Genomic DNA, 18098 nt, shown 5'->3' with positions numbered 1-18098 from the left:
GGTTCTTATTTCACAATTCTCTCGTCCCAAGATGTGAACTCTCTGTTGCTTTCGGACATGTGTACACGATGCCTCGATTTCTCGCACTCCCTCCATTTTGAGTCTGAACGTTGATTTACCAGATGAGTATTTTAGAATAATCGTGCAGAAGAGACGGCTGGTCACAACACATAGGCCTGGCACTGAAAGTTAGTGGCACTGGAGTTATCAGCATCCTCTACACCCCACACCCTTTTCTGTCTCTCTCTTTCTCACTGCACACACACGCGCACGCACGCGCACACACACACAATTTTTCAGAGCTTCCAAAGAATGCTTTTTGGTCAATGTAAGATGTTTAAGATGTTTTTTTCTGGGTTTACACCATCTCTGAGAAACTGAAGTTGAAAAAGGTGACTTTTCCAAAAAGTAACAGAGCACTAAAAATAAGCTTGGATGAAAGAGTCGCTGAGCTCTAATGACAGCTAGCGCCGCGGCCCGTTGTCGCTCACGGCTCCGCACGGAAGCCGGGGTCTCCCGGAGCCCATGGAGATGCTGTTCTTGCCACAACCAGATGTCTCCCCGCTGCTCTGTCTAAAAAGCAGTACCTCTTTTTTTTTTTTTTAATTTCTCTAATCGTTAGTTTTTTTTTAAGATTTATTTATTTATTTACACATGCACTGGGTACAGTCAGAAGCGCGGGAGGGCGAGAGAATTCACCAGAGCCAGAGCGGGGAGCAGAGCAGGCAGAAGGACCGAGGTACACTGCTGAGGGGAGCAGCGGGCGGCAGGAGAGGTCTGCGTGCCATGTGGGACCCTCCTCCGGTTGCCGGGGAGCAGCCGGGGATCGAACTGGCACCGCAGAGGCCGCGGGCAGCTTCACAACCCAGCGCTCAACCGCTGCGCCACCGGGGAGGCCCAAAAGCAGTAACTCTTTCTACAGATTCTGGTTTTGGTAAATAGGATATTAGTTGCTGTTTTTATTGATGTTATTATTGTTGTTGTTTGAGTTTTTTCATTTTACTGCTGCCTCTTGGCGGAGAACAGGGGGAGAAGTTGCAGTTCCTGATAGTAGCATGTAAGGATGATCCGTCAGCCTGGAAATTTCATGACTGATTTCTTCTTATATTTATATTAAAAAAGCACAGGCAGCCTAGCATAAGCTCTCGGTCCAAAACAACAGCCTCCCCTCCGTTAGTAGCCATTGAGAAAGACCCTCTCCTCTCCTTGACATGCACGAACTGTAAACGCCCTCCCCGGGTGTCCTGTCCCCCGGCGCCTGCCAGCCCATCTGTGTCTCACACACACAGAGGGTAAAACCTAAACCGCTGTTTGTTTTGAGTTCCTTGGTGTTCGAATCGGAGTAGATTTTGGACTCTCAAGCCTTCAAATTGCTTTGTTTGCTCCTCTCTGTTTTGGACAGATGATTTTCCTAAGCCCCAGATCACGGTTCAGCCAGAAACACAGTCGGCAATAAAAGGCTCCAATTTGAGTTTTATCTGCTCGGCCGCTAGCAGCAGCGATTCCCCGATGACTTTTGCTTGGAAAAAAGACAATGAATTGTTGCATGATGCGGAAATGGAGAACTACGCGCACCTGCGGGCCCAGGGGGGCGAGGTGATGGAGTACACCACCATCCTCCGCCTGCGCAGCGTGGGCTTCGCCAGCGAAGGGAAATACCAGTGCGTCATCTCCAACCACTTCGGCTCATCCTACTCCGTCAAAGCCAAGCTGACCGTGAACAGTACGTGATGTGATTTTCCTTTTGCCTTCCAAGACAGCTTTTAGAAAGCACCTGGCCCCCTCTTGCTGCTCATCTCATCTTTCCCCATCTGACCTCTCCCCTTGCTTCCCCTGTGACTCACTCTGCAGAACGAAGATTCGTGCTTGTTTGTATCTAAGCAGTTTTCATGGTGAGGACACCATGCTTGGCATGGACCATACAGAGACAGACCAGGCATTTTCTGCTTTTCAGGAGTCCCCGTGGCCCAGTCATCAAATGTAGTGCTAAAAGTCTCCTGGCCTTTAACTCACATCTGGGTTTGAATCCTGCCACTTGCACCTGTGGCTGTGTGGCCCTCGGCAAGTTACTCAGCCTCTCTGTGCCTGCATTGGCACCTCTTTCAATTAGGTATAATAGTACCTCCCTCCTAGAGATGTGATAATTATTCCATTAAATAATTTGTGGGGCCTCCCCTGGTGGCGCAGGCGGTTGAGCGCAGTGCTGTGAGGCTCTCCAGAGCCTCTGCCGCATGGGTTCGATCCCGCCCGGCCGGTGAGGGTCCCACATGGTGCGGCAGACCTCTCCTGTTTCGCCTGCTGCTCCCCTCAGCAGTGTAGCTCATCAGTCTGCCTGTTCTGCTCCCTGCTCTGTCTCTAGTGAATCCTCTCACCCTCCCATGCATCTGGCCCGTACCCCGGTTCTTGTATAAATAAATAAATATATAAATCTTAAAAAAATTAATTTGTGAAAAGAACTGAGGAGTAAAGTAAGTGCTCAGTAAATGCAGGAAGTTTTAGAGCTACTATTAATAAAAGTATTCCATCACTGGTGTTATGGGCTGGTATGCATGTGACACCAGGATCCTTGCCACTTCGTGATTTGTTTCTTCCATGGTAAAAGGTTTTGAATTTGATCGATTCATGCATTCATTCTGCAAGCGATCACTGAGGCCTGACAAGGAATAATTTTGAGTTTAAAATTGTAGGACACAATGCACATCCGGAGTCTTAGATTTTTAGAGCCGGGAAAGGCTTAAAAAAAAAAAAAAAAACAGATGAAGTGATTATTTCAATCACAAAGAGATTAATTGATTATCTCACGGATAATTAGTGACCAGAAAATGGAAAGGTCTTCAGACTGAGGGTCAGTTTTTATCCTGATTCCATCATGTCTGTATCTCTGTGACCTCGAGGGAGTCAATTACTCTCTCCATCCCAACTTTAGTTTCCTTGCCTTGTAATGAAGACAACCCCCGCCTTCTATCAGGGACAATTGTAGGCATCAAAAAGCAAACAGGGGCCTCCCTGGTGGTGCAGGGGTAAGTCTCAGCACTGTGAAGCTGTCCGCAGCCTCTGCAGCACGAGAGCGATCCCCAGCCGGGGAGCTACCCACAGGGCGCAGCAGACCCCTCCTGTCTCCCCGCTGCTCCCCTCAGCTGTGGGTTTCAGTGGATCTGCCTGTTCTGCTCCCCACTCTGTCCTCTCACCCCCCACACCTCTGGCCTGCACCCCAGCTCTTGTGTGCTTAAATAAATAAAATAAATCTTTTAAAACAAACAGGCAGAGGAGAGAGTGAGCCTCCAGACTCCGCAGCACTAACGCCAGGTGGTTTTCTGCTCTCAGTGCTTCCGTCCTTCACCAAGACCCCCATGGACCTGACCATCCGCGCGGGGGCCATGGCCCGCCTGGAGTGCGCCGCGCTGGGCCACCCGGCCCCGCAGATAGCCTGGCAGAAGGATGGGGGCACGGACTTCCCCGCGGCCCGGGAGCGGCGCATGCACGTGATGCCCGAGGACGACGTCTTCTTCATCGTGGACGTGAAGATAGAGGACATCGGGGTTTACAGCTGCACGGCGCAGAACAGCGCGGGGAGCATTTCTGCAAATGCAACCCTGACCGTCCTAGGTGCGTGCCTGTTTCCCGAGTCTGTGACGTGTGTGAGTCTCAGAGATGCTGGCGCCTCCGAAGGCCCTCCGTGCCGGAGTTGGACGGGGGGAGCCCAGGGCGGGCCCTGTCCCCGGGAGATCAAGTGACTCTCGGCTGGCTGAGGAGCGGGAGCGGGTGGCGAGCCTGCCTGGGGCCGCAGGGGCTGCTGCCTCAGAGTTCAGGGAGGGAGGAAAGTAAAAGCTTTGATTCCTTTGCTCTTTGCAATCACCCTTTCTCTCTGTCTTCCCACCGTGCAGCCGCTCTCCTCGTCCTGTAAAGAATATGTTATAAAATAGACATATGAGCTGATCAGGAAAGACCTGCTCCCTTCTCAGCCTGCCAGACCACTCTCAGAATCAGCCTTTTTTCTAAACAAATGTGTCGTAACCATGTGCCTGTGTTAATCATACCAGGTCTCCCTGGTGGCACAGGGGTTAAAGGCTCGGCACAATCTATCTAGCCACTGAGGCCTGAGTTCGATCCCCCACCAGGGAGCTACACACATGCACAGCAGACCTCTCCTGACTCCCCGCTGCTCCCCTCAGCAGTGGATTTCAGTGGGTCCACCTGTTCTGCTCCCCACTCTGTCTCTGGTGAATCTTCTCATCCACTGCACCTCTGGCCTGCACCCCAGCTCTTATATAAATAAATAAAAATATTATATAAATAATATAAATATTTTATAAATAAATATTTTGTAAATAAATAAAAATATTTTTAAAAAATAATCTGTTAACACCAAATCATGAAAGTAAATTATGTTCAAAATGTAAAGCGAGACCTCAGCATCAGCGCTGGGAAGGTTCCGCCTAGACATGCAAGATTCTGCTCTTTTTCTCCTGCAACAACACACTGTGCTTGAAGCTCTTCCTGTGCATTTCCTATTTTCAAAAGTCCAAGGTGATCTTTGCACCCTCCATGCCACAATCTGGTCAAGAGTAAGGGGGGCTGAGATCAAGGAATAATAATATCTCCCACTGACAGTGTGAGACGTGACAGCGGGACAATGACACGGGCCCCGGAGGTTGCGTCCTGGAGGTTGAAACTGCAGTTTTGACTCGAGCCAGTGTCCACGCGGGGTGTGTGGTGACTCTCGAAGCCACATTCCCTGCAGGGCCGTAAACCCAGCCCCGTCTTTGCAGAGACACCGTCCTTCCTGCGGCCCCTGCTGGACCGCACCGTCACCAAGGGGGAGACGGCCGTCCTGCAGTGCATCGCGGGGGGCAGCCCCCCGCCCAGGCTGAACTGGACCAAGGACGACAGCCCGCTGCTGGTCACCGAGAGGCACTTCTTCGCTGCGGGCAACCAACTTCTGATCATCGTGGACTCAGACGTGGGCGACGCGGGGCGGTACACCTGCGAGATGTCCAACACGGTGGGCACCGAGCGCGGCCACGTGCGCCTCAGCGTCATCCCCAGCCCCACCTGCGACGCCCCGCAGGTGCCGGCCAGTGCTCTGGGCGACGACGGCTGGGCCACCGTGGGCGTGGTCATCATCGCCGTGGTCTGCTGCGTGGTGGGCACGTCCCTCGTGTGGGTGGTCATCATCTACCACACGCGGCGGCGCGGCGAGGACTGCAGCGTCACCAACACCGGTGCGTGCCAGGTGGGCGGGCGGCCGAGGGGCTGGCTGGGTCATTCTCTTCTGGAACGGCCGTGGCCGCCGGGGGCCGGGTCAGCAGAGGGATTCATTTGTTGCAAGCTGCAGAAACAGGGTTCCTTAAAAATAGCACCTGGCCCAGTTCAGAGCTGACGTGTAGAAATGAATCTTTTAAAAAAAGGATTGATTTATTTATGCATGCAAGAGCTGGGGTGCAGATCAGAGGTCTGCGGGGTGAGAGGATTCACCAGAGACAGAGTGGGGAGCAGAACAGGCAGATCCACTGAAATCCACTGCTGAGGGGAGCAGCGGGGAGACAGGAGAGGTCTGCTGCTCTATGTGGGTAGCTCCCTGGCTGGGGATCAAACTCGTGCTGCAGAGGCTGCAAATAGCTTCACAGTGCTGAGACTTAACCCCTGCACCACCAGGGAGGCCCCCTGAATCTTTTTGTTAAAAACCTCATGAGAATAGAGCATCCCATTGGCTGGGAAATACACAGCAGTTGACAGAGTGAAAGGGACAGTCCATGTTCTTCACAATGGGGTGCTGGAGTCCCCAAGAGCATCCCCGGGGGTGGGGTTACTCTCTGCTGTGGGTGCCGGTGTCCTGCTGTGGGGGGTGCCCTTGCAGCTGCCACAGGGGACTCTGGTTCTCGGTGGAAGAGGCCCTGACTTGACTCTGTGGAGTCTTCTGTAGCCACGAATACCATCGAGCCAGGACGTGGCAGAAATCAAGCTTAATTCAAGAACTTAAATACTAGTTCGTGAAAATTCCCAAGCCCTTATCTTTTGAAACATGGGTTGATTTTGAAAGTTGGAAGGGGCCGCTCACACCCAGTGCAGTAGGAAATCAGCCCACACTTGGGTGACAGCAGAGCCTCCGCCTTACCTGAATCCTGCACGGGCAAGATGGTTTTGCGGGAGTAGCTTGTGTGGCTCGTGCAGAAACCAGAACAGTGCATCGTGGTCGTCAGGGAGGCTGCGGGTAATTATTGTCGTTCTTGGTTAAACAAATTCTGCTGTTTGATTACAGATGAGACCAACTTGCCGGCGGATATCCCCAGCTACTTGTCATCCCAGGGCACGCTGGCGGACAGACAGGAGGGGTACATCTCCTCCGAGAGTGGGAGCCACCACCAGTTTGTCACGTCTTCAGGGGGTGGATTTTTCTTATCACAACACGACAGTAATGGTAAGTGTTTAAAAGGCGGGTGAGCTGTCGTTATTGCACACTCGTCGTGTGGAAGGCTCAAACAGAGATGTATTTTTCACTAGAAATTGATACACTGATTTATTTAGGACCCGGCCCGAGCTTCCTAGGAGAGCTGTGAAATGACATAGATTTTTGCCCTTCTTTTAAATACCTGAAAAATCTTTGTTTCTGACAACAGAAGAGGTAACAGTAAAATTGAACTCCTCTGTGAAATAGGACATTGCAGATGTTCTACGCTCCTGAATGTTCTCCTTATTGGAGTGGTGTTTACTGGTTTTGCGCATGGTCTTAACGCACCCGCCTATCAGAGAGGCCTAATTCTGGCTCTCGCCTCAAGGATAATATGGGAGGCAGCAGCACAGGACAGCCAAGGCCTAGTTCAAGACCCACGTCTGCCTCCCGTGTGTCTTCGGGCAGTGACAGCACTTCCCTGGGAGATTTTTATAAAATTAAATAAAACAATAACGGGAAGCTCCGCAGTGCTTGCCACATATTCAGGACTCGACGTACAGAAGCTATTGACATTATTTTCAAGCCCTTGGCCATTTTTTCCCAAAGCATTTATTGAGCTCACGAGCTAATGCCTCTCTAGGAAGGAAGAATATTGTTTTCAGTCGTGCAGCAAACTCAGTGCTAAGACAAAAAATTAAACAGCTAAGAGCTGAGCGGGGCCGGGGTCGAGCGTGCGGAGACAGCAGGGGTATGAGCCCGCAGTGGGCGTCCCAGCTGGGGTAACGAGGCTGCAAAGAGCAGAGGCCCAGGCGGATTCCCAGACACCAGGGCTGACCCAAAAGATATTTTCAAAGTCCCAAAGGGACAGAACTGGGCACGGTAGAGCCAGGGGCCTTGGGTGCTGAGCTTGGCGATCGGTCACACTCTGAGGCACCAGAGGCCGTCAGCATCACCGAGTCCCGTTCTCCTGAGACGCAGCCCGCCTCTGACTGCACCCCTGCCTCCCTGCACGCGGCACCTGGAACCCCACCGTAGCCCTTGGCCATCAATACCGTGTCCATTCGTGACCCACATGTCATTGCTGGGTTGCTTGGCCAAGTCACTGTTTCCTGGCCAGGCTGCTCGTGGCCCTGCGCATCGGGGCGTCTTGGGCTTCGTCAGTGCCCGGGCTGGTGCCTGTGGAGGAAGGGGCTGTCTGGTGTTAGCATGTGCTTGAGACCACGGCCGCTTTGGCTGCAGGCGCCACGCACAGGTCTCTGCCTTGGAAGTCAGGTGGGACCAGCAGCCAGGTGAGCACGCCGCTGGTTCGCCTAATCGAGGCCTCTTTTAGGAAAACATCACGCAGAGATGCAACAGATCTCAATACATTTTTTAAAACCCTACTATGAATTTTTCTAACATGGTATTCTACCACGTTCATCTGTTACTGTGGAAAACGCCCGACGTGGAGAGAATGTCGAAAGGCCGGTGAATAAACCGGCTGACAGGCCTCTGTTTTCCAGGGACCTGCCACGTGGACAGCAGCAGTGAGCCGGACGTGGAAGCGGCCACGGATCCGTTCCTCTGCCCCTTCTTGGGCGCCCCGGGCCCCGCGTACTTGAAGGGGAGCGTCTACGGCCCAGACCCCTTTGACGCCTACCACCCAGGTACGTGGTTGCCCGCCCGGAGCCTGGGCTGCCTCCAGGAGGGAACTTCAGAGGCACTAACTCTGTCTCCTTCGGATGTTGTCCCCAAATAAAAAAAAGGCTGCAGTTCTGACCCGAGAGCAGCGTGGATGGACCACCAAGAGCCCGGCTGCCTGAAGAAGAAGGAGGGCCTCCCGCGGCCTGCGCCCTCCGAGGACGCCCGGGAGCCGGCGGCCGCCGACGGGCCTTGGTCCCCGCAGGCGAGGAAGGTGGCCGGCTCCGCTCACTCGCCGTCGGAGGGGCCCGCCCTGCAAACTCTGTGTCTGAACAGATCCTCTGTGGACTTCAGCCCCAGCCCAGAGCGAGCTGCTGTGGCTTCGAGTCATTCTTTCTTGGGTAAGTGTGTTCAGGCGTCCGGTGCCGGGACAGTGTCTTTGCTCTCCCGCGGATGAGGCTGTCCTGACCTCCTACCAGCTGGTGTGAGACTGACTAAACACGGTGCTCAAAGCAGAGTCAGCCGTGGGGGATCCGGCTCGATGGCGTCTTTCACCCATAACTAGGCCGCGGGCGCGTTGAGCTGACAGCGTGTGCGGGACCCGCTGCGGGACGAGCGTTGGGAGGGAGACCGAGGGGCTCGCTGTCGGCTGGTGGAAAAAGTGGTTTTGGGCCTCGGCAGGCTGCGGGGTGGCGTCCTGAGCTCCGATGGCTGTGGTTTGGGAAGGCAGCTGGCTCCTGCCTCGCAGTCGAGCGGGGACGCCTCTGACCTGGCCAGACCGCTGCTCCTTGACCAGCCTGAACCAGCCTCGGCCAGGGAGGCCTCCGGAGCCCTCGGCCTTAGCGGGGGAGAGAGGGTGGGGGTGCCGGCTGGCTCCAGGATGCATTTCGGGGTTTGTTCGTCCAGTCCCTGAGAACAGTGGGGCAGAAGAGCTGAGACTGTCTTTTCCGTGAATGCAGATACGAGAGAATGGGCCACAGCTGGTTTAAAAAAACAAACAAACAAACAGAATTTTAAAATATTTTGCTCGTGTCTTGTCAAAATATAATTATTTGTATTCCTTTTTGGAAAAAAAAAATGACAACATCCTTGATATGACTAAGAGGTGGAGCCACCTGAATAACACTTTGCTACGAAAGAAGAAAGCAGAGGGCTCACAAACAGCATTTTTCTCTTTTCATTTTTTATTGAAGGAACAGTAAAATGAATCATAGGGTTATGTACATTTCAGGCCCATCGTCAGAAACAGCCCGTGGGTATGCTACGTTGAGCTCCTCACGAAAAATGATTTTGTAAGAAACTTCCTGTATCCAGGCATAATTAATTGGTCGGTCATTCAAATGCCTTTCCTGGAGAATCATGAGCTCATGAATGCTCGAGCTCTAGGAGAACTTACATTGGGGCACTTACATTGTAGATCACGAGACATGACAGAACAGATGCATGTATTCAGTGCATATAAATAAGGGGGGTACAGGGCCTTCCTGGTAGCCTAGGGGTTAAGTCTCAGCGCTTCCACCGCTACTGCCTGAGTTCCATCCCCGGCCAGGGAGCTGACCCACCTGGCGCAGCAGACCCCTCCTGTCTCCCCGCGGCTCCCCTCAGCAGTGGATCTCAGTAGATCCGCCTGTTCTGCTCCCCACTCTGTCTCTGGTGGATCCTCTCACCCCCTACCCCTCTGGCCTGTTCTTCTACACAAAAATTAAAAAATAAATCTCATTTAAAAATAAATAGAGTCCAGACATCCTCAGGGCCATTCTCTACGTCCTCTCTCCATCACGCAGCCAGTGGTACTCACTGGACACGTGTGCACTCGTGAATAAACTTTGTGTTCACAGAGCTGCTTCATTCGGGATGCGTTCTGTTGATTTCCATGCTAGTGCAAGGACGCAGTGCTCAAGAGTTTCTTTCTTCCAGGAACATTTGGAAAGCCTCTGAGGAGACCTCCCCTTGATGCCTTTTCAAGCCTTGCTCAGCCTTCGGATTGTCAGCCAAGAACCTTTCACTTGAAAGCTCCTTCTTCCCTGGGCTTGGACTCTGAATCAGAGGAAGATGGGGAAGAAAGGACAGATTTTCAGCAAGAAAATCACACATGTGCCTATAAACAGACCTTGGAAAACCACAGGACTCCACATTTTCAGTCTTCAGACTTGAACACATAGACGGAAAGGAACCCAAGACGAGCTCTAACGTACTACCTCATGTGGACTTTATTTAAAAGAGAGAACCCTATGTTTTTAAATGGAGTTATGAATTTTAAAATGGTAAAATGTCTTATTTATACTGATGGGCCAAAATTACAAAAAGATATAAAATTTTATACTGGGAGTAACTTTCATATAAGAATACCTTTTAAAACTATAACTTTGTTTAATGCAAAAAAAAAGTATCTTATGTAAATTAACGGTATAAATCCATGACTATTTTATGTATTTTTATAATGCCAGATTTCTTTTTATTGAAGGTGAATACTAAAGCATTTTAAATAATACCTGTCTTTTACCGTTTTCTTTTGCACACTGCATTTAATAAACCGTGTCAGTTCGATCCCAAGTCCCATCTACACAATAACGATTTGTCTTGCTTTCAACACTTTGTGGACTTCCATAGCATCATGCCTTAAGTGGAAGAAAATTATATTCAGCACATAAAAATATGAGCAAGAACATGACCACTTCGCCTACCTCCCAGAGTTCTAATGCAAATATAAATCAAATTCACATATGTGAAAGTATGTTATAAATGGGAAGGAGCTACGAAGACTTGAGGTACATTCCATGTACCTAATTCTCTCTGACTCCACACTCAAAAAGGGATTTGTTGTTACAGTTTGGGGGAACTTGTACACCCCAAACCACCATTGTTTAAAATCACTGCTTACGCCATGTTTCCTGAATTACAGCAATGCCTGTGTGTTCTAATGTCGTGTGCTTTTCCAAATAGTTCCCATTCATTTCCCTTTCTTTATAACAACAGGATGGCTTATTGCACATTTCTGAAGTTTAAATGGTTAGAGCAAAGGTAGGTCTTCCTCCACTGGTCCCGGCGTAATGGGGTATCGGTAGAATTTTTTGCTGTTCCTGATTTTGTGCCGTGAGCGGTTCTTAAGCAGAAGATCCTTCTAAACTATTCTGCAACATTCTAAGAATTCAAATATTTTCCTAATTTGGTCATCACAGCTGTACCTGTTAAAAGCTAAGTATAAAATCTGTTATTAAACATGTAAACTTAAAATACTTGTTTTGAACAGCATTTAAGTGAAAATCTGGCATAAATACAGTCGGTATTTTCAAAACTAAGTGACTTAGACTGAAGTAATTGAACGTTGAAAAAGCTTATTAAGTTTCATAATTCAGGTGACGAAACGGCACTTTTTTCTTTAGTGATTCCTTTTCATATGCCCAGTTTTAAAAAACAGCTTTTGCTCAAGATCAGTTGGCACAAAAGGAGTTAATACAGCATATTAAGCTTTAAAATCTAACTCACTGAAGTTGTGAATTTAGGCCATGTCAGTTCTTTGAACTAAATTGGAGGCAGCTATTTAAGAGCAACATTTCTTCTCAGAGGATATCTTGGGGAGCAGTTTTCCTGCTTAGCGAGTGCAGAGCTTTGTTGTTTGCAAGCCAGAAGCCTGGAACTCAGATTGCTGTAAGATTTGGCTCCTGTAATTTAGACAACGGTCTAAGCCAGGAAGTTGATCTTTCCCTAGACCACCAGTGACTCAGAGCAGAGAAGTGATTTTGTATGCCTTGGCTTTATCAAATTGCCAGACTTTCGAAATCTTACTGTTAATTTGTCTTCATTATTGCCAGATGGGATGCAAGCATGGATAGGGGTCTATTCAATAATTATGAACTTCTTTAAGAGGATGTCATTTTTCCAGACATAACAAAGGTTTAAATCACTGACACCTGAAATTCAAAAACGAGATTCACTCTCCATCAATGTGATGCCCCTGCTTATGTGCTGAAAATTATGGATCACATATAATCTTAGCTGTCTAGAACAGGAGGAGGAACTCAATTTCTCTGACATTTGTATGAAAAGAATATAATTTTGAGACAGCATGCTGAATTCAAGTGAGTCTAGTAGATATTAAGCTACCCTAAAATAGCATAAATTTAAAGGGAGAATGAAGAAAAATGTCAGATTACTTGGTTTATTTATGAGGAGGGATGCTTAAAAACCTCAGTTTCATCATTTTATGCTTTCTGGTACAAGGCTGGATCCTGTACAACTTAAGATGTTCACAAATTTAGTTTTTCTCCTTAATTCCACTATTGATGCTAGTAAGATAGTTACTATGTAATATTAACTGCTTTTTAAGTTATTGGGGAAGAAATATTTCTTAAACTTGGCAGCATATTATAAAAATTAAGTAGCTATTGGAATACCTATGGGAAGAAACCAAAAGTTATTTCTCAGAATCAAGCCAATGGTTCTGTATTTTAAAGACTGATGAAAGGACAGCGATTAGGAATTTGTGCATACTTAGCCCTTTTCATTAAATGTGATGGGAATTTATAACCAGAATTACAATAGATCTGCTACACCGGTAGCTTTCAGAGAATGAGAACCAAATGTGATTGCAAAATGTCTGCTTGCAACCCTCCCTCCCCATGGGATTCTGCAGTTGCTGGACTTGCGTAAGAGGATAATATAGAACTGACTATTTTTTAAGATGTTTAAAGATTCATCTCTTGTTAAAGCCTCAGCAGAATATCCTGTTGGCTCTGCAATAAAGTGAAATCACAGAGTGAAATAAACAGACTTCTACTCACATTGAAAAACACAAGGATCTTCCAAATGAACAATTGGTCTTCAAAGAGGGTTCTTCGATAATAATTTCCGTACTCCACAAAGACCCAGCTTACCTTTCCATGAGGCATTTCTTAAACTAATGTGTCAGAAGATGCAGAAACGGTCTCGATAGGCTTAATATTTGAGCTAAAATGGCAGAAAGGCTCACCTGTTGGTATGTCCTTTCAATAGAGAACAGGGTTTCTCCACATTTTCTAAATTTTCCTAATATTTTAGGTCATTGGGTTTTGCCGTAGGAAATCCAATCCTGGTGAGATTTCTTTTGGTAAAGATACTTGATTTTAATTGAGGGATATTATCAAAATAAAACATGAAAATATCATAAATTGAAAGGTTACAACTTCTCACATTCCTTCTTACTATTACAAAAATGTCAAGTTTATTTCCCACTGCTCCTTTTAGTTAAGAATCTAAATTCTATGTCCCAAATTCCTTTTCTTCCCCCTGTGATAATTGAGACCTGTGAATATAAGAAAATATTAATTCACCTGTAGCTTTTTATTAGACTATTTTAATTAATTTTTGAGAATACTTTTTATTGAATACGGCAAGCAATTCACAACTCAGAATTTCTTAAATTCTGCAGTTTCTTTTTCATACCTCTTTGTTGAAATTCATGATGGATTTTTGTCTTCTAATATAACAAGTTTAACTTTTTTCTTAAATCAGATTTGACCCTAACACCTAACACCTTCACGAGATTATTGTTTTTGCATCTTACTATTTCTGCTGTGACTTCATTTTGCCCTATCTACACCTCAGAGTTGAAATTTGGTGACAACACAGACTGTGGTCAGAGTGTTTTTATGTACTCAAGTGGGGATTTTACATCGTGATGTGAAAATGAGTAAAATGATCTGTCCTAATAATCAAAGAGAAAAAAAGTCAGGTTCGTAAGTAAATACTTGTAATAGTGTGTTAAACACTTTAGCTCACTAGGGCTGTGTAATGGCTGGTTAGTGCTAAAACTTTACCCCTTGCACAACCAGGGAGGCCCCTGGAAAATTACTTTTTTTGAAAATCATTTACCTATCTTTCTGTGTATTTCTGAATTCTCAAATCCCTCTAAGATATGTTTTGGACCCTCAAGTAATCTTTTATATTTTTCATTTTCTTTTTGTGTTCCTTCTAGGAAAATGCCCAATAGTACCTGATTTCTCTAGTTCTTTAGCTGTTTTCTAGAAGGTTCTTTTTATAAAACTCAAGGAAATGCATATATATTTGCTAATTATTCTGGGTTTTTTCAAGCATTTTGTGGGTGGTGGTGGTTATTGTTTTTGAGCCATTTCTTCTTGAGCTATAGCTGCCAATTTTTGTTTCACAATTTTTGCCTTGAGTCTTAATTTTTGTGCCTCTGAGAATCTTAAAATGATTTCAAAATCACAGAGATTGTTTGCATCTCTGTTGCATGTTTTTATTTTCCAAGACCGACAATCTCCCATCGTAGATCTTGTTAACTGTCTCTTGTGTTGGTGTTGGTTACAAGTTTTAAATTTTTGGTTTGCAAGTTTATCATTTTCTTTGCTCCCTTTAGGACAACATTTCCTTCTGCAGGGGTCTTATGATTGCCATGCTGCCCTACTGGACCATGGTGGAAAACCAGGTTTTAAATTATAAGCTAGGAGAGATTTGGGGCAGTTATCAGTCAGTCACAGGAGCTCACAAGCAGCTTGTTATTCAAAGTTTATAATCATCAGTGTTAATGATGCTTTTGCCACTTCACACATGAGAAATCTGAGATTTGAAAGAGGTCAGTGGTTTCCTCCAGGCCGGTGAGTACCAGAGGAACCAGGATTCAAACACATGTCTTCCTGACTTCAGTATCGATGACACATCCTTCCATATCAGTTTATATGGACAGCGCCAAGAGTGTGCAGGCCAGCAATGGTCTTCACTGCAGGGACTCATGTGGCTCTGTCAGAACAATGTCACAAGAACGATGGTGGCAGAACCCAGATTGTAGTGACTTGAACAGTGGTTTGGTGGTGAAGACAAATGCCAACTAATTTACCAAGGAGTGTGGTAATGAAAAGAGGTTGAAAGTTGACTTTGTACCTTGATGGAGTGTAAGGATCAAAAGAAGTTACTCTTTGTAGGGTAGCTGTGAGTTTAGAGACTTACAAGAGATATCCAGTGACAATCATTCTTTGCAAAAACATAAGAATTTTGGCTAATTAAGAACCACAGTATCTCAGACAAGTTTTAGCAAGTGAGTGAAATAAAAGCCTATTTAAGAAGTCACCTAGTGGTTGGTGTGTTGTCGCTGGAAGTTGTATTTCCTACTCCTCCAATGAATAATTTTTGGTTTGAACTTGTGAATTCTAATGCCATTTTTCTTAACACACTAGATACACACCCTACACTCAAATTTAACTCAAGAAATGCAAGTCCACTGACGCAATGCTTTCTAAACACCAGAGATAACTCATAAATTCTGGATTCCTACTGGTGATGTCTTACAGACCAATATATGCGAATGCAAGCCAACTCTTCAATGATGTAACTGTTGTGTGTTTAATTTATTACTCTGCAACCAGTTTAAAATACAGTAGTAAATATGGTCAAATTATCTACTTTTCCACAATCAAGAACTCTTAACAACTTTCAGAGGGTAAAGTTAGAAAGAAATGAATAAACTAAACCTATTTAATGTTTTAATTTTCACAACTGAGCTCATTTTCAGGAAACCCATATTCTTGAAATGTCTAAAAGCATTTATTCATGATTGAATGAGAGGGAATTATGTTAAGTGGATGAGAATAAGAGGGAAAGTACCTAATATAAACAAATTCAATCACACCTCATCAATTTTTTTTATTTGTGAAACAAGGAACTAAAATATTATACAAATAATACAAATGTTTATAATTTGATGGGACTGTTGGTTTAGGGCTGAGGTCCCAGATTTAGGAGTCCCAGCTCTTAACTCCATTTACATAAGATGTGAAATATTATCTCTAAGCCTATAAATTTCCTATCAATTGGAGATAACACCTATTTTCCAGGGTTTCCATAAGGATTATACATAATACAAAAGAATATGTTTTGAAGCATAAAAATCTTCATAAAATTTTCATAAAAATGTCTAGTATTATTTTATTCTACACTTGCAATTATTGAATAATATGGAACAGATAGGAAGCCTTGTTTCATTTCAGCCAGTGAAAATCTCAAATTCCTTTCTTTGTTATTGAAGGGTGAGATCACAGCTATATTCCTGTCAGTCTGAAATTGTGGATTTAAATGAAAAACTGTATTTATGATCATATGTTAGAGGACAAAGACTCAAGACTCAAGTTTTCCATGTGACCTAAAATTATACTTGAGTGTTTCTGGAAATTACTTTTATTCCTTCACTTGTAAAATATGGTTAATAAAATAAGTACAATTTTTGTTGCCAAAATGTTGTGGAGATCAAGGGAAATTGCATGTAGACTCAGAAAACTGAAGTTCTCTGTAAGTGCTGGGGACAGGGCTCCACAGGCAAATTCTTACTGTGGTTGAGTTGATGTCATTTGAATGATCCCAGGGCAGGTGCCTGAACTGCTCTAGAGAGTAGCATTAGCCTCTAGTGAGGCTAAGAGGACCCAGGAAGCCATAAGATAAAGTTACTTCTTTCTCTTCATCTGCACTGGCCGATCGGTGTCGTGGGGTGACCTCTCCAGCTTTTCAGAATAGGGCCTGTGGCCTCCTGCACCCCTGCCCCCTGCACCTGGTTGCCTCACTATACGGCTCCACTAGAATCCCTTACCTCCTGCCCTACCCTTCTTGCAGAACCAATGTTGGGGTGAACGAGTGTCTTGGGCCTTCCCACCCATTCTGCTGATGGGTGCAGGTCCCTCCACTTGGGCCTAACCTCAGCCCAGGTGTTTCTAAATGAGTTGTGTAGATTTATGTTTCTCATCCAGGAGGTATGGATTAAGTGGTAAAAAGAGCTGTTCAAGCTAATTACTATTTTTTGTAAATGGAGGCTGTCAGAGGAGAGCATTTTTGAAGGAGTTACTTGCTTTCTTTATCTCTTCCCCTCCCCTGCCTCAGGGAAAAAGGAAGCCCCTTTCCTGGCCAGGTGGGGATGGCAGGGAGAAGCTGAACTCACTCATGGTGGGAGAAGCTAAACTCACTCAACTTTTCACGAAGGCATGAAAGTTTATGCTGTCCTTGTTCACATCTATCATTTTAAACTAGTTGCATAAGAGTAAAACACAAAGAAAAACATGGTGTCTGGTTGTTTTCTGCTGGTAAATCTCTCAGGCCCACAGAAACCAGGCAGGGGGGTAGCCCCAAGTGGTCCCAGACTCACCCACCCTCTCCCCCCACCTCGCTCCTACAGATGCTAATATAAATCAATTAGGGGCTGACACAGCAATTGGCTGCCTGACAAATGTTCCATAATAATGCAGCTCAGGAGAATGTGGAATTTCTGAGGTGCTGCTTATAACGCTTTCAATCTAGCTGTAAATTCCACGCCGTGTCAGCGCAGGTGGAGAGAGCTGAGTCGTAAATAAAACGTTTCCCCAATTCCTAAAGGGCTCCCTAGATGATTGACCAAAGCAAGTTGTGATTTAATTCGACCACTTAAACTTTCAGGGAGTAGAAACCAGACTTTCATCAAATTCAGACCAAAAGAAAAAAAAAAAGAGAGAGCAGGAGAACATGTGTGTAGAGAACAGAGGGAGGAAGAAAGGACAAGAAAGCTGCCAGCCAAGTATTAAAATCCGCCAGGCCGCTGCAGCTGAGGCAATTAGAGAACTCATTATTTGGAAAATAGTAAAAAAAAAAGGCCATGGCTAGACGTGTGCTCGGGTCCATGGGAGTGATTAGCGAGCACACACGGCTCCCTGCTCCACACGCCCCAACACGCGGTGACTTCAGCTCTCCACTGTGTCTTGATGGCTAATGGTGGATGCACTTAGGAGTCATGTGATTCTGCCAGACCCCTCTTTCATGTTGCGAAGCCCCCTCCATGCACAGCAGCCACGTACCTTATGTGAGCAGAGGACGGGTGCAGAACTTCTGTGCTCAGGAGTTTCCTCTGCCATCGCCCCAATCAGACGGCACGCAGCGTGTTTGCACGTCTAGCTTTTAGCATAACTGAGAACATGGTGGACTCCCAGCACACCACTGGAGAATGAGACAATCAAAGGGGGATCCTCTAACATGCACTAGTTCCAGTGTAGGGTAAGGAAAAATATCAGGCTTTTCTGCCCTCCCGCCATCAGGATAGATGAGGGAACCCTGTGATCCTGAATGCACGCCTGATGGCGGC

At 46.3% G+C, this 18098-nt stretch overlaps 1 protein-coding gene across 1 annotated transcript in view; it reads left to right on the top strand.

The window, feature by feature from the left end:
- The window catches only part of LRIG3 (leucine rich repeats and immunoglobulin like domains 3), a gene marked incomplete at both ends in the record, with an annotated part of 45603 nt that extends 35430 nt beyond the window's left edge, over positions 1–10173 (top strand). Inside the window, 7 exons of the mRNA XM_084254729.1 lie at positions 1403–1723; positions 3325–3606; positions 4770–5222; positions 6260–6418; positions 7894–8037; positions 8137–8412; positions 9929–10173. Coding sequence (XP_084110855.1) covers positions 1403–1723; positions 3325–3606; positions 4770–5222; positions 6260–6418; positions 7894–8037; positions 8137–8412; positions 9929–10173 — 1880 coding nt within the window. The remainder of the gene's footprint in view (positions 1–1402; positions 1724–3324; positions 3607–4769; positions 5223–6259; positions 6419–7893; positions 8038–8136; positions 8413–9928) is intronic.
- Positions 10174–18098: the final 7925 nt, after the last annotated feature.

Source organism: Talpa europaea (assembly GCF_964194135.1).
Source record: "Talpa europaea genome assembly, chromosome: 15".
Lineage (NCBI taxonomy): Eukaryota > Metazoa > Chordata > Mammalia > Eulipotyphla > Talpidae > Talpa > Talpa europaea.
The sequence above is the reverse complement of the archived record's forward strand: the minus strand, read 5'-3'. Positions and strand labels throughout refer to the sequence as shown.